This window comes from Eleutherodactylus coqui, chromosome 8 (assembly GCF_035609145.1).
Source record: "Eleutherodactylus coqui strain aEleCoq1 chromosome 8, aEleCoq1.hap1, whole genome shotgun sequence".
Taxonomy (NCBI): domain Eukaryota; kingdom Metazoa; phylum Chordata; class Amphibia; order Anura; family Eleutherodactylidae; genus Eleutherodactylus; species Eleutherodactylus coqui.
In genome coordinates, this window is record NC_089844.1 from 75,798,329 (window position 1) to 75,820,125 (window position 21,797).

The 21,797-nt window shown below is 44.0% G+C and overlaps 1 protein-coding gene across 1 annotated transcript in view; it reads left to right on the top strand.

The window, feature by feature from the left end:
- The window catches only part of SLC25A12 (solute carrier family 25 member 12), a 144,108-nt gene extending 134,893 nt beyond the window's left edge, over window positions 1-9,215 (top strand). The window contains exons 16-18 of the mRNA XM_066575859.1: window positions 2,485-2,643; window positions 6,053-6,143; window positions 8,150-9,215. Coding sequence (XP_066431956.1) covers window positions 2,485-2,643; window positions 6,053-6,143; window positions 8,150-8,345 — 446 coding nt within the window. The 3' untranslated portion in view covers window positions 8,346-9,215. The remainder of the gene's footprint in view (window positions 1-2,484; window positions 2,644-6,052; window positions 6,144-8,149) is intronic.
- Window positions 9,216-21,797: the final 12,582 nt, after the last annotated feature.

Sequence of the window (21,797 nt, forward strand, 5' to 3'; positions counted from 1 at the left end):
AAAAGACCAGATTATCCCTTAATCTGGGCAGAAAAAGAATTTTGAAAATGGCTGAGAGTGGTGCACAAACATAAAAGAAAACATAGTTACCTCTTCTGATCCCCAGTGTTCCTGTTCTGCCGGTGGTTGGTCTCACAATGCACTTCAGCTGCAGCAGTTGGATGTCCCTGTGTCGGGATGTCATCACTGCTGCATTAGAAAGTGAAAAAGAACAACAGGCCAGGCACCGACAGAACGGGTGCAACGGAGGATGGGGAGAGGTGAGCTGGATTATTTTTTTTTATATTTTTGCACAGCTTTGAGTGGTTTTTCAATATTTTTTTTCCTATAAGGATTACTATTATTTATGCCATTTCTTTGCACGTAGTCAGTTTATACAGCTTCGGTTCCCATATTTCCAGGCTTTGAAGAACTTCTAAGTAGTAATTCTTTTTTTCAACATTGGATCTCATCTACTATTTTCATGCTATGTCATTAGCTAATTTAAGTCATTCAGTAATAATTCACAATTAATCTGAGTTTTACATATTCAGCATGACTTCCTTGTGCGCAATACAAAAATTAACACTTTCAATTCTATCTACAAGGTCATTAATAAAATAGTTGTGGATAAACTAATGATACATTGATTCCACATTGACCGTCACACCGGTCTTCTTTCACTCGTATAAAAAACACAAACATCTTCCGCTACCTCAACAAATTATGCAGAGGCATCCTTAAAATCCCAGTGGCTTTACTAGACATTTCTTCATTGGCATAATTTGCATGCTTGTGCAATAAAAAAAAAAACTCTTCCAACAACTGTGTACAAAAATCATCCATTCTTTTATGTACAAAGGGTGAATATGGATAGACAGAGGTCTTTCATTGGCTATGGACTCTCTAAAAGGAACTTAAAGGGGTTGTCCCCTCTATGCAATCGTTTTGCTAAAAGGGTTCCTTAACAATAACCTGATTACTACAATCCGCTGTAATCTGTGGAGCAACCTAACAGCAAGGATTAATGTGCACATCAGCATGCTTATTAATATCTATATACAATACTTAAGATTGCCGGCTCCTCCAGAGAGCGAGAGAAGCCATTCTCTGCTCTGACTAATATATGGGGGTCATTATAGGGGCTCTTTAACTATTTTTTCAGAATTTTCTAATAGCATGTTTGAAAAATAGGCCCTTTAATATAAGGAATGCCGGCACCTTTCTCCTATATACTGCTCATTTTTGCATTGACCTAACGGCTGCCTTAAAAATTACCGTATTTTTGACGATTTATTTAATTAAAACATTTTGTGTGCACACTGTATCAGAAGTAGAATGTAATAATCACTGCCAGCTTAGAAAATAGGATACAGTATTTCTATAATGAGCTCGTATTGATAGAAAGTGCAGCAATCTTCATCTAGAACGCACAGTCGACTATATAGAGTTTTCTGGTACTCGGGTCAGATTTTTTTTTTCTTTTTACTACATGAATTGTGCCATACATTGAAATAGTTACAGGCCATATATTCATTCGGCTTGTATATTCATTACATAAGACCTATATCAATTTCCTCTTCCGCCCCGATAAAAAGTAACCCCCTTCATTCCTCTGCTAGTTCATGGAAAATTAAATTATTCCCCTCATACCCCTTCCATATGTCACATTCTGTTTCCCAGGAGTCTAAGTGACATGTTTGAAGACACTCGAGGGAAATAGGTGGCGCAGACAAGGATCTGTCCTCTCATATAAACCACATTGTGTTCAAGTGCTGGAACATCCTGACTTGCAGGCAAAGCAGGGCAAAAGCCACCTCGTGCCGGGGGCCAAGCTGATGGCAGGATGCGGCAGATCTGCTTCCTGCTGACCAGTCATAGAGGTGGCATTGTAAATCTTTTTCTGTAAAGCAATCTATTCATCTGCCTGTTAGCGATGCAGCATTCCCCGGCTCCATTAAGTGGCACTAAATAAGAGAACCCCCTGTAGATGCGAGTGCAGCGAGTGCACACAGGCCATGCTCCAAGAAAGAAAATGATTCAGGTAACAAAAAACCCAGCAAGCGTTATAGACAGATCCATCATCAGCTTTCTCTCCTTACGGATTCGCTATAGATAAGCTATTCACAGCTCCTCTGTGTGTGACACAAGCGTGGTAATCAATTTGTGTATTCATTAAGCACACTTTGTTTAATGCCTGGTGTGTGTAGCAATCCTAACAAGCGTGTAATTTGGTATCCAAGGAATACATTTGGAGACACATGGATTGTGTCACGGAAGAGCATGCTATAGATTTATAGACTTGTCAGCGGTCGGGCATTAGGCAATCATTTTCCACCATCAAGTACCGTAAAACCTCCTTATATAATATATTACACGTATATCTCATGTATATTATCCTTCAGCGTGATAGACATTGGAACGCTCAGCTGATATCCCAGGATTTCAAGAAGATCCTGTAATATTCTTTGCCAGTGATTCTCTTCTTTTTCTCGTCTTGGTTAGGTGTACCTGCGGCTTCTTTAGTAACCCCTGCTGATGTCATCAAGACGAGACTGCAAGTGGCAGCTCGGGCCGGTCAAACGACATACACTGGGGTTACCGACTGCTTTAGAAAAATCCTTAAAGAAGAAGGAGCAAGGGCGTTCTGGAAAGGAGCCGGAGGTTGGTATCACTGCCACTGCTTTAACGAAAGCTAAAAACAATGGTCTGATGGATTGCAGAGTTTAGTTCTTTGCAGTTTTGCGCATATTAGATTGCATTACTAGGGAGAAGTTGCAGACCTGTCGAATAATCATGGTGTTTCTATACAGACCGAGAACATTGCATAGATAGTAATGTAATTTGTTGTACATTACTTAAATGGACACTAGCTTTTCAGGCAGCTTATGCTTATACGATAGCCAGTGTGATAATCAGTAAAACTGCCATTCACTTTATTTACCTAGTTTGCTGAAAAATCCCTGTAAAGTACTTTCTCCCTTCCTCCTCCCTTGCTGTCCACTCTCAAATGATTGACAGGATGTTGCGTCCAAGCTGGACACTTAATCCTGACTCTCCCTAGCTTAGATACCAGGATATAATGGATATGGAGAATAACGAGGAATACAGTTTAGAGGGAATCTAGCACACCATGACACAGATGAACTACTATAGTAAAATAGCCAGGCATTAGCTGTAATAGCACCTCAAAATACCCCTATCACTAGACAGACTTGTCTGACAATGGAGCAGAACAGGAACTATTAACTTAACCAGAAACACCATAAATCGAGACGTAGAACTGGAGTCCTCCATGAGGCGGAGCCTGAATAAATATGCGCAGAAAGGAGCCGATTGGCCGCCTGGGAAACACAACTCCCAGCAAACCAATTCGTCTACACGCCTGCAGAGAAGTGTTCATGTCAGTGGCCAGCTCCAAAAGGACACTGAGCATGCCACCGAAGTGTGGATCTCATGGGCTGGAGCTGACGGCATGACATCAATCGGGTCCTAATGCAGTACGGCTGTCAAGCCGTAACAAAGGGGACTCTAGGATGGCGGAGTCATCCTGCTCATTGAACTGTATGCATAAAGGAATGAGAGGGAGAGAAAGAGACACAGACATAAATCCTGGGGCTAATGCTGAGATATCTGCTGCTGTTTATACACATGTACACTACTAAATCTTTCTATATACTCCTGCATGATCAGGTTGTGTATGTGTTGCAGACAGTTAAAGACCAGAATCTAAGGGGTTCTCTGTGTGCAGTTTATAGAAAACAACACAACAGCTAGGCTTCTCCCATCTACTCTGAGAGGATGGAGAAACAGATATACACATTGCATAGGGGAAATAGGGAAAAATACAGGAGACCAGATGTATAATGACCAGAAATAGTGTTATTCCTCATGTACACACAGGGCAGCTTATTCTGAAAAGTTAGGTACTAGAAATGAGCGAGCGTACTCGCTAAAGGCAAATTACTCGAGCGAGTATTGCCATTTTCGAGTACATGCCCGCTCTGGCCAAAAGATTCGAGGGCCGGTGTGGGGCGGCGGGGGAGAGCAGGGAGGAACGGGGGGGGGGGGGGAGATCTCTCTCCCCACCGCTCCCCCATGCTCACTCCGGCAACTCACCCCCGCCAGCCCCCGCGTCTTTTGGCACGAGCGGGCATGTACTCGAAAATGGGAAAATGGTACTACTCGCTCGAGTAATTTGCCTTAGTGAGTACGCTCGCTCATCTCTATTAGGTACACCTTAAGGGATTTTTCAACTAAGTGTGTAAGCCAGTAAATTTGAACCCTTCTTTTATGCTTTTCTGTCTGTTTCTTAAAAATTAGATTGATACATTTCTTGGTTACATATGTTTTGGGGGAAAGTTGGGGGTCAAATAATATGGCTAACATTACCACTCCCACAAGAATAGTTACCCAACTCTCCCAAATGTCTCCAACCATATGGAAGTATACATACCATTCAGAAGTCTGTGAGATACTCAATCAAATATACATGTAACTACGTCACAGCTGAACTGGAAGCTGAATAACTTGTTAAAAGAAGAGAACTCAAGGGCCTGTTGGTGTTATTTCATAAGGAGATGCTAAAGAGGTTCTTGTAGAGCACTTGGGGGGACTGGTTCAGGTTTTCACACAATACATAAGCCTCTAATATAACAGGGGCCAAAAGGTCTAGTAGAAGACAACCCAATTTGAAGTAAACATAGAAGCCAATCACTTTCTGCCATGATCTATTTTATTTAGTATGATCGGGTTAATTTACAAATAACCTATGAGGCCATATTGAAATGTCCATATATTGGTGACATCTACGTATTCTTTACTGATGGAGGGGAGACCCTCAGAATAATTTCCTACTTGGACATTGGGAAAATTGGTCATCTTTTAACGGGAACCTGTCACCAGGTTCATGCTGCCCAAACCACAGGCAGTGCGAACCCAGGACAGATATGCACAGTGCAACCGAGTAAGTTTATTCTGAAACTCTGCAGTGTTTAAGAACAAACACACTTTGAAGTTTAGACCACTTAGGGGTTGTCCCGCGCCGAAACGGGTTTTTTTTTTCAATAGTTCCCCCGTTCGGCGCGAGACAAACCCGATGCAGGGGTTTAAAAAAAAAAAACGGATAGTACTTACCCGAATCCCCGCGCTCCGGTGACTTCTTACTTACCTTGCGAAGATGGCCACCGGGATCTTCACCCACGGTGGACCGCAGGTCTTCTCCCATGGTGCACCGTGGGCTCTGTGCGTTCCATTGCCGATTCCAGCCTCCTGATTGGCTGGAATCGGCACACGTGACGGGGCGGAGCTACGAGGAGCAGCTCTCCGGCACGAGCGGCCCCATTCAGAAGGGAGAAGACCGGACTGCGCAAGCGCGTCTAATCGGGAGATTAGACGCTGAAATTAGACGGCACCATGGAGACGAGGACGCTAGCAACGGAACAGGTAAGTGAATAACTTCTGTATGGCTCATAATTAATGCACAATGTACATTACAAAGTGCATTAATATGGCCATACAGAAGTATATAACCCCACTTGCTTTCGCGGGACAACCCTTTTAACTCGAATGGAGCTTTCGAGTCACGTCTGGTTCTCCCTAACTCCAACATGTTGACTAACAGCTCCTCTCTGTTCTTAGGTATAGGGAGAGACCTGTCAGTCAACATTTGAACTCGAGAGCTGCATTCCCAAGTCAAACAGGCAAACTCTAAAGTATGTTTAGTCTGAAACATCATTGTTTCAGAATACCACTTACAAGCGGGCAGTGGGCATACCTGTCCTGGGTTCCTGCTGACTGTGGTTTGGGCAACACGAACCCAGTGACAAGTTCCCCTTGAAGACACTTCCAGGATTAGAGAAAAAGAATCTATTTTTCTTTTCCACAAACAGCGCCACTGTCATCCATAGGCCATTTCTGGTACTGCAGCTCAGCCCTACTAGCTTCAATAGAGTGGAGCTTCTGTACCAGACACAGTAGTGTCACTGTAAATCCAACTATATATAGAAAATCCTGTTCATAGACTGGCTTATATCCTCCTTCTATTAAAGAATTCTGTGTGATCTTCCCGCAGCTCGAGTGTTTCGATCCTCCCCGCAGTTCGGTGTGACACTGGTGACCTATGAACTGCTGCAGAGATGGCTGTATGTTGACTTTGGAGGAGTGTAAGTATTCTAGGGCTGCTTTATGTACATGATGCATTTTATGTATAGCTGGCTGGAAGCTAACATAGCCCGTCTGTCTGTGCTTAATATAGAGGCTTTTTTCCGGGTCGCTGGGTGATTTCACTGCAGACATATGACACGTGGGGCTTGTCTCTCCAAAAGTCTGGAGGCCTCTCTAGAATTACATCAATTCATAGTCTGAAGAAATAGCTATCATTTAGCTGAGCACATCTCAGATTGAAACTCTGTCTTTTAACTAAACCCATTTCCCTTTCTTTCCTCGGTTCCATACTAATGAACGTCTCATAACTTCCCCAGGTTCCAGAAGTAGAACTATTTTGCATATAAAGACGTTCACGGATGAGACTTATCATTTTATATTGCACAAACATAAAGCGCCGAGTGTATTATGTAACCCAGTTTACTGTATGTACTTATACAATGACAACAGATTAGAGACTGTATACAAATGCTGTAAATTGTAGCAAAATCCCTTTATACTTAATAGCCGCTCATTCTGCAGAGACAAGAAAATGTTACAAATTCAAAATTCTAAGCAAACACTTATTTTGTTCTATCTTCCAACACATTAAATGGATTGTCCCACCAGTCAGAGCATACGGATGTGATAGAGGGGGGGTCTCCTACATGGCAGCCCCCCATGAGATAGGCGTTCGCTGCAGGAGAAACATGCGGCTGGATAAAAATTCCCCTTGTATGAACAGCTGGTCCCTTTTGACAACCCCTTTAATGACTGATCATGGATGAAGGCAACCTACAGCTCTTAAAGCGACACTCTGGTTTTGGGACAAATTTCTGTCCCTGGACCGGAGGGGGATAATATTACATGTAGATGATTTTCTCAGCCGTCCATCCATTTTCAAAGCTCCAGATGCTACTGCCATTTTCTAACTACACTGTGCACTGCTCTGTGATTGGCCAGTGCTGATCATGTGAGCAGTACAGGTAGTCACAGAGGCAGGTATAGTGTATTGGCAGTCCTAACACTACCAGTGCATTATGTAGTCTAAAGATGATGGCAACCATCTTGGCTGTCCGAAACGGCACCTGTATCCTAAGAAGATCATCAACAGGTAGTATAACTCCTTCGGTCCCAGGACAAAATTTTGTCCCGAAACTGGAAAGGCATTTTAAGTTCCTTTAAAGAGAATGTGTCATTAGAAAAGGACGTATTGTTTTGGTCAAACTTTCATGTTAAAAGTGTACATTGAGGAAGAGCTGTCTTTCATGAATGATAGGCACCATATAATTACTGTTATACATTAGGATTAGTTTTTCTTACAATGTATTGATTTGTCACATTTATCATATTCCTGTATAGTGCATGTATGTAAAATCACAACCACTGCTGGTGACCGGTTCACATTTAAGTCCTACAGCCTCGTATCAGACTCTAAAATTAGAGTTGTCTCAAAGATAGTGGCATTCACAATGTCTGTCATGTTGGTGAAAAGGCTTAACAGGTTCCCTCCTTCCCCCACGCCTTGTATCCAAAATTACATCACTGTCTGCCATACCAATTTCATTCTATATGAGTGTTGTAGCACTTTATCAGGTTCATCTGCATGTAAATGAGCCTCCAGCAGCTGTTTGCAAATCCCAGCATGTGGTCTGGACTTTGCACTCACCTGCATTGTCTTCACATGGGCTGCCATGGGCTATCAGCTGAATACAATGTAATCAGCTGCTCCTACGAACAACACAGAGTGTGGGCCCTGCCATCTCTCTCCACTCTCTCCAGCTGAAGGATGGATTTTATGCTCCCCTAAAAATCATCATTCAGCCGAAGAGTGAAAGATGGAAGCGCTTACACACAACGATTATCACTCAAAAGCCATCGTTAGAACAAATTTTGAGCGATGATCGTTGCGTGTAAATGGGGCTTAAGTCTACTTAATCAAATAAACCATTTAGTCAACATCTTGTTGAGATAAGATAGCACTCTAGCAGCTTCTTTACTGATAGACGTTTATTCTTCTCTGCAGCAAACCTCATGGGACAGAGCCTTCACCAAAGACGAGAATCTCCAACCTACCTCCTGCACAGCCAGATCATATAGGAGGCTACAGACTGGCAACCGCAACCTTTGCCGGGATAGAGAACAAATTTGGGCTTTACCTGCCAAAGTTTAGATCTCCTGCTGTGGCTCCTGCTCAAGCCAAAGCCGCCCCTTCTGTATAATGCAGCCAGGGGTGCAATACAACATAGTATTTAAAGGGTGCAGCGCAGTGCAGTATCTCTCTGGTCAGTTGCATGTGAGTTTTTTAAGCTTGTCCCATTTTCTCTGATTATATTCATTTGTTGAGAGTTGATTCACATGTTTGCACAGGAGAGGAGAGGCTGCTGTCACACCTGCATTAGGGTCAGTTCAGGGTTTACATCTCTGCTCTGTTTTTGGAGGAGAGAAACTAAAATAAAATGGGGGGGAAAAAACGGATCTGTTTTTTTACACATTGCTTTCAGTTTTTAAATCAAATTGAAAGGCTTCAGTTTGCTTCCATTAGCTTTCTTTGGGATGGAGAAAATAGTGCACTCTGCAGTGTTGTTTTTCCGTCCAAGAAAATGGAAACCTGATGGAATGGGAGCAAAATCATTCGATTTGCTTTCCGTTTTTTTGAAACCCCAGTTAAATTTTGGGGGGAAAAATATCTGCATTTTTTCCCCCGTTTTTAGTTCAGTTTCTCTCCTCCAAAAACGGAGCAGAGAGACAGAAACCCTGAACTGACCCTAACGCAGGTGTGACAGCCGCCTTACCTGCTTCATTCAGCACATAGAATGTATCTTTGTTTCCAAAAAGAGAGCATGTGTTTTTTCTAAATATACGGCTTTACATAGCATCGCACTTACTGTTACTGTACATATTGTACATCTGTACAGACACCGCAGCACATAGGACATCTGTTACTCTTTGTACAAGGGGTGGCGGACAATGTACAGACAATATCACAGGTGTTTTAATAAGAATTCTGGAGAAATATAAAGTATTATGATTTCATCATTTACTCATTTTAATGTATTTTATGGTAAATAAATCATTAATGTTTGACAATTGTCTTCTGTCCGCGTGCATTCTGACTAGTGAGGACATTCTCTTGATACGCCATTCAGCAGTCTTTATGGGGGAGTAAAAGCTCCGCTTTTAGGGGGCTTATATGGTTCACAATTCTATAGGAAGTCCTGTCATAGCGAGGAACCTAAAACGTAACCATTACTCTTACGGTAAATGTTTAACAATAAAGCACAGAACTGAAAAAAGGGAAAGGAGAAATTCCAATGCTTATACTAGTCCCGATGACGTCTCAAAAAGTATTGAAGTGTCTGGGGCAGAGTACATCAATTACAATTGAATCCTGCACTGAGCAGGGGGTTGGACCCGATGACTCTAGAGGTCCCTTCCAACTCTACCAGTCTAGGATTCTAACGGCCACCTGTGTTATATCATGGGTTAGATGAATTTTTGGAAAGTAACCCAGACATGGCCAATACAGGTCTAACTCACCGAACAAAAGACTATACATAAGTCCACCAAGCTCATATAGTAAATCAGCCAGAGAACTGAAGAAACGTTCAACAGCTATAGAACGTAGTCCATCTGCCACCCATCGGGGAGAGGAAACTTATCTACATAGTATAAAAGAGTAACCGCAGCCTGCTTAATCCTTAGAAATAGATCAAAGTTTTTGATAGCCAACTCGTATCTTAAATGGTAGGTGCTGACTGCAAATTACCCTAAAGCACCGGGCCTGTTACCCCACCAGCCAGACTCAGATTTCTATCTTACCCTAGCAAGCAACTATTGATGAAAAGTATATACTTGCTATGGCTGGCAACTAAGAAAATGGAGCTGCAGTAGCCCACTATCAAACTCAATTCACTTGCTATGATCAGGCTGATAAATGTGTGAGGCTACCATCAGCTCTACACAATAGCAAACTGTTAATTCTGCTTATTCCACACATTTGCATGATGCAAAAGCTGCAGTATTTCATCAGCATTTAGCAGAAATGAGAGACATAAGAATACAAAAGCTTCTGGCTGAGCTGTGATGATGCCCTGCTGACAGCCTATTGAGATCTGCTGGAGCCCAGGGAGTGTTCGGTTTATATGCTCCTAGCTCCGCCCCTCATCATTAGGGGTATGGCAATATCCTCCAATGAGGATCAAGTTACAGGAAGGCAGGGAAACACCTAATGAGCCTCGTTATGCCCCCCTCATGTGGGTGGTGCATTCGAGGCCGATGGATGCCTCTATGGAGATATGCCTGGGCAGCTGTAACGCCCCCGTCAAAGACCACCCACAAAGGAGCGCGATGCCAAGGAAGTGTCACAGCTGCTAATGCTACCATGACAACCACGCCAGTCGCCGCTAGACATGTGCCAACATGTTCAAAATTTCCCTAACATTTCCAGTTATTGCCATTATTCCAAACGCCCGTCTAAATCATCAAACTGAACTCCAGTTCCTTTTTTGGCCGACCTGCTTCACCTCTGCTTTCCAACCAGCTTCAGATTTCCACATTGTTAAATGGCAGCTAGGGAGTACAAAAGGTACCTCTCCCACAATGCCTCATTGCCAGTTACTGAGGAGTGCGTATTTGCAACTGTACAAACTGTGTCATTACAGAATTTTGATATCCTATGAGGAACGATTAAAGGATCTGGGAATGTTTAGCTTGCAAAAAAGAAGGCTGAGAGGAGACTTAATAGTTGTCTACAAATATCTGAAGGGCTGTCACAGTGCAGAGGGATCAGCCCTATTCTCATTTGCACAAGGAAAGATTAGAAGCAATGGGATGAAACTGAAAGGGAGGAGACATGAATTAGATATTAGACAGTGAGGGTGATCAATGAGTGGAACAGGTTACCACGGGAGGTGGTGAGTTCTCCTTCAATGGAAGTCTTCAAACATAGGCTGGACAGACATCTGTCTGGGATGATTTAGTGAATCCTGCACTGAGCAGGGGGCTGGACCCGATGACCCTGGAGGTCCCTTCCAACGCTAATGTCCCTTTTACACGTGCCGACAGTCGTTTAAACAACTGCACATGCGCCGACGTCACCGCTAAGGTTGTTAGCGCTCGAACTGCGAATGACTTACTCTGCACGATTATCACTCAATGTAATTCGCTTGAAGGAATTTTGAGCAATAATCATCCCTGTAAATAACCCATAAGTCTGGTATTTCATTTACATGAAAGCAACATGTCATACCGCCTGGACTACAGACAGAATAAAATCTCAACAGACAAGCAATAGGACTAGCTGCGATACCAGACACAGCCTGTGAACACGAGTGGCGCTGCTACTGACAGAAAGCAGCCACGTTTTGTAATCTCATACAAGCCCTTTAAAAGAGCAGCTTTCTGAAATACAGAATTAGAAAAAAAATGCTTAAATTCATTGCCTACTATTGTACTTTTATTTGGTTGCGTCAAGAGGGTCTTCTAAATGCTGCATTTGAACGTCGTGATTTCTCTTAAGTATTTCATATATAGGACTCGCATTATATATATCAGTGTGTGATAGAGCCTCCTACTGTACACGACGACACATTACAGAAGAGCTCCTGATAGCTGTGGGATTGGAATTACGCAGCCTATCACTCTTCATAATAAGCGTTCCTAATTGATTACATTGAGCAGTTCTAAAGGATTACCTCTCCGCTCTCTGATAACACGGATATCATTTACTAGTCCTTTTCACAAATGAACGAATTCTTCACATATTGTGGTTATATTATTCCGTATTTAACAAATTAAGGGTTTTTACAAGGCAATAACATAGATGTCCAATCTATTACATCAGCTCCATTTGCACTGAGAAATCTCATGCTGGGCTTTCTGGCTGAAAGTAATTATATTTGACATTATGTATAAATCTAATGGCCTAAGAGACCCGTTCACACAAAGTCTACGACCAAAACATTTCTTCATATTATTTTATCCCCTATATTTTCTGTCCAGGTCTTAAATCTCGAATTCAGTTGCGGCAAACAGTCATTCAACAGTTGGTGGCGGGAGGAGACGGTCGGTGTTAAGGAGAAGGCTTCCCGTGACCGATCTGATCTAAGTAGTGTGATGTTACAAGCATTGTGCATCGTGTCAGCACCAGCAACAAATGAATTCCTGCTGGGATGCCGGTACTAGCTGAAGTAATATAATAACTTGTGTCTCTGTAGCGCCTTTCAATTCCAAAGTACATTATATTTCTGCTTCAGAGGAATTCACTCAGCCATCTCCGAGCTGGAAGACTGCGAGATCTCCTCCTGGAAACCGGAGAACCCAATCTACTCGGCCGCTCTCAGGAGCTCCGTCATATAGATAATCCAGGATTAGGGTAATTAAACTGTAATTGCCAACTGGCGGCTTATTTCATGGGTTTATCCATAGAAAACACCGGTCCCTAGAAATACCTTCTCTTTTTTTTTTACCAGTGAGCAACTGCATAACGTCATTTCTATCCAGATGTATTATTTGTGTTGTTGGAAAATACTACAAACATTCCATGTAAAGCTATATATTATTAGATGTTAGCCAGAGCCCGTACAGCATCTTATTATAAGACCATACAACCTGGGTTGGCGTTAGTTCCCTGGCGAACCCAGACAAGTGCCAGGGCCCAATGAATCTAGGGGGGTAACTCAGGTGGGATTGGTCCAGTCCTCGTTCGTTGAAATCAATTGTATCTGTCTCTGTAAGACACAGATACAATTGACTATCACAGCAGCACTGCAGGAAGCCAAGCGCTTCCTGTTCCGCTGTCTAAAATGTGCAATGGGGCCTTTAAATTACTAGTGAGGGAAGGGTGGGAGGAGGGGTACAGCAGGGAATACAAATTGCTTTAGGAGTCCACTTAGGCCCTTGGGCGACACAGCCAGTGTCAATCTGGTGCCAGCCCTGCATACAGGCTTTGTGCACAGCTGTACAGGTTCTGTCAGACTCGGGGCTTATTCAGACGAACGTATATCAGCCGGGTATTCATGCCGGCCGATATACGGCGTCCCTCGCTGCTCTGTAGTGGAGAAACGCTGCTGCACAAAAGCAGCCTTACATAGTAACATAGTTCGTAAGGCTGAATGAAGACAATGTCCATCTAGTCCAGCCTGTCTATCCTCCTGTGTGGTTGATCCAGCCTTAGGGCTTATTCACACGTCCGTATAAAGGCCGGGTGTTCGTGCCCGGACGATATACGGTGTCCCTCTCTGCAGGGGGTGGAGGCGGGCCGGGAGCAGTGCACTGAGCTCCTGCCTCCTCTCCGCCCCTCACCACTGTTTACAATGAGATGGGCGGGGCTAAGTTCCACCCCGCCCCCCCTTCCATTGCAAATAGAGGCGAAGGGCGGAGAGGGAGCTCAGTGCACTGCTCGCGGCCCGGCCTGCCTCCTTCCCCTGCAAAAAGGGACACCGTATATTGCCGCAGTGAAAAACCGCAAGATTTCTGCCGGAAAAGTGCAGCTTCAAAACCCGCAGCGCTTGGCTGCGGGTTTTGGAGGGGCTTGGGAGCAGAAAAAAAAAAAAGACATGCTGCGGCCATGGAATCCATGCGGGCTTTGCCGCGACGGATTGGCCGTCCCGTGCGGACGAGATTTTTGACAACTTTTTGTCCACATGGTTGGGTAAACCTGGGATTAGCGACCACAGGCAGATTTGCCGCAGCAAAATTCCGCACGGAATTTGCGTGGTAAATCCACCCTGCGTGAACCAAGCCTTACAGTACTTCACACTTGCGATTGAAGTATCACTGCATTTATTTCAACGCAAATGCCAATACAACTTTCTAATGTTACAAAGGCATCGCGCAAAAATCGCAAAGGACAAACTTGCGATTTTTGAGCGATTTGTTTTTAACATTAGAAAGTACTATTGACAATCACATTTAAAAAATGCAGCGACATCACGAACGCAAGTGTGAAGGCAACCTTACTATTGGTCAAGTGATATAATTATTGTGAGTGCCTCAAAATCTGCTACCGGTGTTCTATCTAGAGCAGTAGTTCCCAAACGCTTTCAGTCAGGGAAGCAAAAGGTTCTCGTGGAGCAAAAGTTTCTTGTGGAGCCCCAAGAAAGCGGGACCGAGGCTGTGGTCAGGGGAGGGGTTAGGGGCATGGCTTATCACATTATTTTTACCTCCATCGTTATAAAAAGGACAGGTCTGTTTAAAAAAATAAAAAAGGCAGGAGCTCTGGATGGGCAATTGATATACATTATATTTAAAATTAACATGCTGCGGCATTGAATCCCGCACCTCATGTCAGTATCCACACAGACTTTGTGCAGATGTTTTCACAAGGTGTGGATGAGATTTTCAAAATCTCATCCACTTTGCTGCTACAGTTACTATTAATTCCACAGCAAATCCACCCTGTGTAGTAATAGTGACCCCCAAATTGGTGGTCCCAGTGGTAGTAGCATCCCCTATATTGGCCCCAATAGTAATAATGACCCTTATTGCGGCAACAGTAGTAATAGGGTCCCCCATTGTCACCCCAATAGTGATATCGCTATGTTCTTTAGATGCAGGGAGCGGAAGGGGTTAAGTTACTTACTACACGCAGCCTTTCCTGTCTCTGCTGCACTGCTAACCTCTTTCTCTACCTGAAGCTGGAGGTTTAGAAGCATGGATTACAATAGGGGTGATTGGGATGACCATGAGCCCTCTTGAAGCCTCGGGCCCGGGCAATCACCCAAATTGCCCCTATTATAATCTGGCATTAGTCTCCACTCTACTCGCCGCTGTAGCAGTGTAGGAACAGCCTGTACTCAGGAAATCAATGACCAGGACCTGTGGTCGGCATAGCAACACGAATAACATGACTTGAGGCGGCTCATGCGATTCGCGTTGCTATGCTGACCACAGGTCCTGGTCATTCATTTCCTCAGTACAGGCTGTTCCTACACTGCTACAGCGGTGAGTAGTGCGGGGACTTAGACCCCCCCCCCCCTTTGGAGCCCCTGATAATCATTCGCGGAGCCCCAAGGGCACCACGGAGCGCACTTTGGAAAACCCTGCTCTATAGGATATCTGCAAATCATGACCTGTTGGGGATAATTGAGGATTGGAGTTAAGAAACTGTGTTTTAAATCCCTCTGTCATACACCGTCCCCGCAGCACCTGCGAAAGCAGAACACAATATATCAGTAAATTATATATATATACATATACACACACACACACACACACACACACACACGTGTTTAGCCTCTCTCAAGAAAGGAGAAAACTCTCACAGCAGCCATTGACTGCTCCTACACGTTTGCCTGTTATCACTAAAGAGCAGGTACCGCTTGGTTGGCTGGTTGAGATACCGTAGGCCAGTCCCACACGGGTTTGTAAACGTGGTGTTTTACAACGGCGTTTTCAAATGTGTTGGACAGCGGTTTTAACCCACCCCATCACTGCAATGGGTCATGTGGTGCACTCGTTCATTTAGCGCGGTGTTCGAGACGACGCACTAAGCTGCTTGTCTGCGAAGCCCCGTTGAAGTTAATGGGGGCTCCGTACTGCATCCTATTACTATTCATAGGAATCTGCGCAGCTGTACAGCACGTTTTTTTTTCTGCACACAGATTCCGAATCCACATGCGAAATAAAAAAAAGTTCCATCACTACTTGTGTGTTTTATGCCAGAAATTCCACACATGGTTTGTCCAATGAAAATGACTAAATACGCATGTGGAAGCGTGCCCGTGCGCTTGCATCGTTGTGGCAGAAATACGCAGCTCCGCTATGGATTCCTGCCGTGGTTATTAGAGAAGGAATTCATGCAGAAAGAACGCTATGGATTCGGACATGTGAACATACCCCGAGGGCTCACTCACACGGGCATATGAGACGCGCGTAATACGCAGTAGACAGGAAATCTGCACAGAACATGTACTTGCTGTTATGTTCTACCCCCATAGCATATAGTGATGTGTATTACGCTAGTAATATGCGCAAAAAGAGGACATGCTGCCCAGTAGAAGTCAAGGGGCTTTTAGCACCGCATATCACATGGGACACATACGCCCATGAGAATGTGCCCTCAGACTGGATTCATACAAGCGTATGAGTTTTTGTACGCGCAACTGTGTTGGGTTTTTGCGGAATTGGTATTGCGTATTTGTGCGCTCAAGTGCATATTTTTACTGTACTTTTTGCACGTGCAAAAAACCCATACAGCAATGCTCCCAACCCTTGAAATGGCCAGTTAGTGCAATCAGTTCAATATGTGCTCTTTTCCTGTGCAAATGCGCAGGAAATCAGAGAATGCTGCGTGTTATCTAATGTCGAAATGCGCATGAAAAATACACGCATGTAAACGAACCGTTTTTTACATAATGCATGCACATTTTTTGGTGCAGAAATACAATCGTGTGAATCCAGCCTTAAGCCAGGCTCACACTGGCGCATGCTAACTCTGTATAATTTGTACGCATGTGCGATACACGGTACCTCCTAGGCAATTACATTACCTTACGCAGTACTGATCATGGCATGTCAGTATTGCGTAATACGCAACTGCAAAAATGAACGCAGCGTGTTCTATTTTGCTGTGTTTATACACGAGAGAAAAGCCCCTTTTTTGTTTTTTTGGGCACGTATCTATGTGCGCTCATACGCAATTACATGTAGATGCGATTTTCATGCGAGTGCAATGCGATTTTGTTTTTTTTGGTATTGAAAGAGCGTGCATGAAAAACATACGTGAAAACTGCATGTTCTGCACTTTTCTCGCAAAACGCATCGGGTGGAAAATCGCAGGTTTATGAGTGCAATATTGCAGCCTCCTACATCAACACAGCGACTAGGCTATGTATGAAGGTACTCTGCAGCTTGGAGGGTTAGTCCGGATGCACAGGGGCGTAAGAGTATTTGCCTGAACACTGTTTTTTTTTGGCGGCATGAACTATGCTTTTCTGATGCACACATCGGCCTCGGCCTGATATCGCCCTTGCAATCCTTCTAAAAAAAAAAAACCTGGACGCAAGGCGTTTTCATATGGAAACAGCCTCACATCACTGCAGGGGTTCCCTTCATCCCCGTTGCAGCAGGGGATCGCGATGTTCTCCCATTGGCCGATGCTGCTGCCGGCCCATTGAAAACAAGGAGCGATATTGGAAAAAAAAAAAAAAAGGACGTGATTTTTTTAAAATGCAGAATCGTAGGAGTGAAAACATCGCAAATGGGAATGAAAACTATTGAAAAACGTTGGTTTCATAATTATGCGTTTTCACTCACTACTGCGTTGAGGGGGAAAAAATAAATAAATAAAAATCGCACGATCTCCTTACCAGTGTGAAGGACACCTTATTCCACCACCGTGAAGTCCACACAAAAGTTTCATTGTGGATTCTGATACAGAATTGCCGGCTGATTTAAACCATTTTAATTCTGAAGCAAAATCCGCACGGAGACGGGGATGTGTGGATTTTGGTGCAGAATAACGTTAAGGCTGGGTTCACACGGAGTGGATTTGCCGTGGAAATTCCATGCGGAATTTCGCCGCGGCAAATCCGCATGCGGACGCTAATCCCTGGATTAGCCAGCCAAGTGGACGAGATTTCTCAGAAATCTCGTCCTCTTGGGGTCTTTCCGCGGCGGTTTTCCTCTGCGGAAATCTCGCGGTTTTTGCTGCAGCTAAGCCGCGTGATTTCCGCCGGGAATCCGCCCCGTGGGAACCTAGCCTAAAAGCCCATAATGAGAATCAGCATTTGTACCTCCAGAAGCTAGAACTAGATGACTACATTACTATTACTATTACATTACTATGATGCCCACAACATGATGCGTCATTTTCTGGTCCCAATCAGTAACTCCCCAAGTGTACTATGTATCCTAGTAGGACAGTAAGAACATAACAGACCAGACATCCTAAAATGCACAATAAATTAGATTGCAGAACATAAAAGATTTAGCTTGATAGCGCCCCACTACAAATCCCAGCAGGTCTTGTCAGCCTTGATTTTCCACAGCAGCTGGCGTTCCTTTGGTTAAAAATAAAAAGACCCCAAGAATTACCATAGTAAACAAGTGAATTACCATGAAATTCCACATTTCACTTGGATGTTTGCCATGGTGCTCTTAGTGCAGCCCGGGCGCCACAGGTTTTTTTTTTTGGAGCCTTTGTATCAGAAATAACATGCATTATGTTCTTATTTACAAATACCGATAGTCATTACACATCGGGGCTGAGTGACGCAGATAAAAACGGAACAATATCCAATGGAAAGGGTCTTTGTTACTAGCAGGAGGAAAGGGTTAATTTGATTCTCTGCTGGACGGCAATTATATGTAAATCGTGAGGTCAGAGGAGCCTTGCCGCGGCCCTGACTCTTACAAATAACTGACTTTTAGAACTGCCAGTAAAAGGGGAAAAAAAGAGAAGAAGGTGAAGAAAACACACAGGGCAAATGTCAAATTGAACAGCGGTGGCTTTGGATTGGAAATAGAGGGGATAGTTATGATGAAGTAACCTGTTGGAAAGCCTGGAGCTCGGCCTCTTCAAAGCTATTCAGCAAGGCTAACCACCTGAAGACACAACTCTGATTGCTGCAGGACACCGCAGGAGCTTCTTCTGATGGAATTTCAGAGTGTTTTTTCTTTTTAGTCCGCCTTTTCCTCCCACCATTCGTTATTTTGCTCCTGTTATGAGGGTGACAAGAAAATGGCACAAGATCTGTATTAGTGGAAATAAATGTCACTTTGGGTTCAAGGAAGAAAAAAAAAAATCACTTTAGCTATTTTAAAGGTTTCATTTAAAATTTTAGGTTTATTTTCTGCCGCCTCTACATATCAGTGTGGTCTAAGGCTATGTTGATATCCGGTGCCAAAATCCACCCACCATTCATTTAAATAGGACTGCACATGGCTGTGTGCACAATGCAGATTTGTTCGCTGCAGATTTGGAATCCACGTTGGGGGAAAGAAAAAGTCACTTTGTAACTTGGATCCACGCGGGAAACTCGGCATACAGGCATACAGGGCTAAAAGCCACGTGCAGATCCTTAGATTTCTGCCTGGCACTTTGCTGTGGATTTTTGCTCAGGCTTGAGGGCTCCTTCACGCGATATCGCTGCCAGAAAATCACAACATTTTCCTCATGATTTTTGAGCAGCCAATGCAAAAAGCAAAATGCAAAAAGATAGGACATGTTGCGTTTTTTCTCTCTCGCAACATCGCATGAGTGAAATCACAAATGTGAAGGAAACCATTGGAAATCATTGCTTTCATATATCTGCATTTTCACTCACTCTCGCATCTCAAGAAAATCATGCAATTTTATTGCCAGTGTGAAGGCCCCCTTAAAGGAGAAATCCACACAAAAGAATCTGCAACAGTTTAAGGAGAGTGCACATACCCTAAGTCGCAGTGGGAGATCCATCAGTGAGGCTGGACTGACCACTTAGCTTTCCTCCGCTCTCTTGCATATATGTTGTGGTCATAAATTAGCTGATAAGGTGACGCAGGAGAGGAGAGAGCAGAGGGAAGCTAAGCTGTCAGTCCAGCCTCACTGATGGATCTCCCACTGCGACTTAGGCTGAATTCTGACAGATTGAGTTGTGTTTGTATACTGTCATATGCAAGTTGCTCCCACGATTCTCAGACACCCAGGGGCACAGCTAAAGGCAGATGGGTCAAAAATTCAGCTTCAGCCCATTTGTCCACTTCCCCCTGCCCTTCCCCTGCAGCCACTTTGCATTGCTACTGGCCGTGGTCCACCCCCAAAAATACATACATTATCTTAAAAAAAACAACAGCATATCTATAACAGAACACTTCTAACACTTGCTTAGTTACAGCTGCTTATAATAGTCAGATATCAGTTCTACAGATTGATAGTAATTACAGTGCTGTTACCTCCAGTGATCACAAGTGACATCCTCTCGGATTGGTTTGTCCATTTTCACTTTTCTTCTCTATCTAGCTTAGACAACCATGAAGATTTCTTAAAAGCTACAACTTTTCCTGCACACTCTCCCCATTCTACTGTCTTCCACGGTCTCCCCCACAGTAAAAGTGCCCTCTTGTGCCCCACAAAGTAATAATTCCCCTGTATTAATCACAAGTGACAATAGCTCTTTTGTACTCCAAACTGTAATAACACTTCTTTATGCCCAACATTGTAATAATTCCTGTGTCCCCCCAATAAAGTAATAGTGCCCACTTTATGCCCCAGAAAAGTAATACCACCCCTCTATGCTAAGTAACAGTGGTCCCTATGTGCCCCTTAAAGGAGTTGTCTGAAGATTATTTTTTATACATGGAGAACATCAATTAAAAAAATAATCATATACTGACCTCCGACCGCAGCTTCAGCAATACAGCTCCATTCTCTTCATCAGGTCTGTTGACAGGCTGCAGTCGGACTCTTTATGGCAGCGTTCCCCAACGCCAGTCCTCAGGGACCCCCAACAGGTCAGGTTTTCAGGATTTCCTCAGTGTTGCACAGGTGATGTAATTATTGTCAGTCCTCAGACATTGCCACGGGTGTTCTTACCATAGGATATCCTGAAAACATGATCTGTGGGTGGTCCCTGAGGACTGGAGTTGGGGACCCCTGGTTTATGGAATATCACAGCCTACTGCAACCAATCAGCACTTAAACACAAAGGTCTTTGATTGGCTGCAGCAGCCTCTCATGTCTTGTACACAGGCTACTACGGGCTCTCTGCAGTGCCCCTGGGGTCACCTCACCGCACCCTAGTCAGATTGTTAAGAAGGCTGCATTCCTCGCATTCTCTTCCGGCCAGGTCAGTGAAGGTCAGGTCCCTGTACTGTAGCGTTCACTGGCTAGGAAGGAATGCTGATCTATTGCCGAGACAGCTTGGATGAGCAGTCTCTGAAGTAGATTGGCACTCCCCCTGCTGGACTGTGAAGTAACGTACATTAGTACAATCACTTTGTCCTTAAACCAAAACATAGGCTCGTCACTGAGGGATTACCATTAATTTCTTATGCCGACTTCACAGGAGCGTAAGCATATTTGCTGAATAAAAGTTGCGCATTTTCACGTGCAGCTGCATTTTTTTGGCTTCCTACACACAGCTAAGCGCAATATCGTCCCATGAAACTCAACTCAATATCACGCTGATGTGATATTCCCGCGGATGTGAGGCATTTGTGTCAAAACCGCCTCCCATCACTTCGGTGAGGTTGCGATCCTCCGGCGCAGCTTTCAACCGTGTCGGAGGATCGACAAGTGTTTCTCATTGTTTTCAATGGGAAACCTCGCATTGCATTAGCATGCACATTATACGTCGTGCAATTTGTTTTCTGGCCTCATTAAAAACAATGGGCAATGCGTTTCAAAGGAACGACCAAAGTTAGGACATAACGCAATTTTTTCCCACACAGTGATGTGGGGAAGGAAAATAAAAAATTGCTCATGTATATGACCCCATTCAGAGAATGGGGCTCATACTAGTCTGAGATTTGTGCGTCTCACAATGTACAAATCTCACGCGAGTTTCACAGCCAAGTGAAAGTGGCCTTAGTGTACTTTTGGCTTGTGCAAGTCATGCGCAAAAAAGATTACAATGCAATTAAAAACCGGGTGTGCACATCTTCTGCATAGATGGAGGGTGAGCTCACAGAATAATATTTCCTCTGGTGAATCCAAGGACCCTCGGTCCGGCACTGCAGATGGCCCCGAC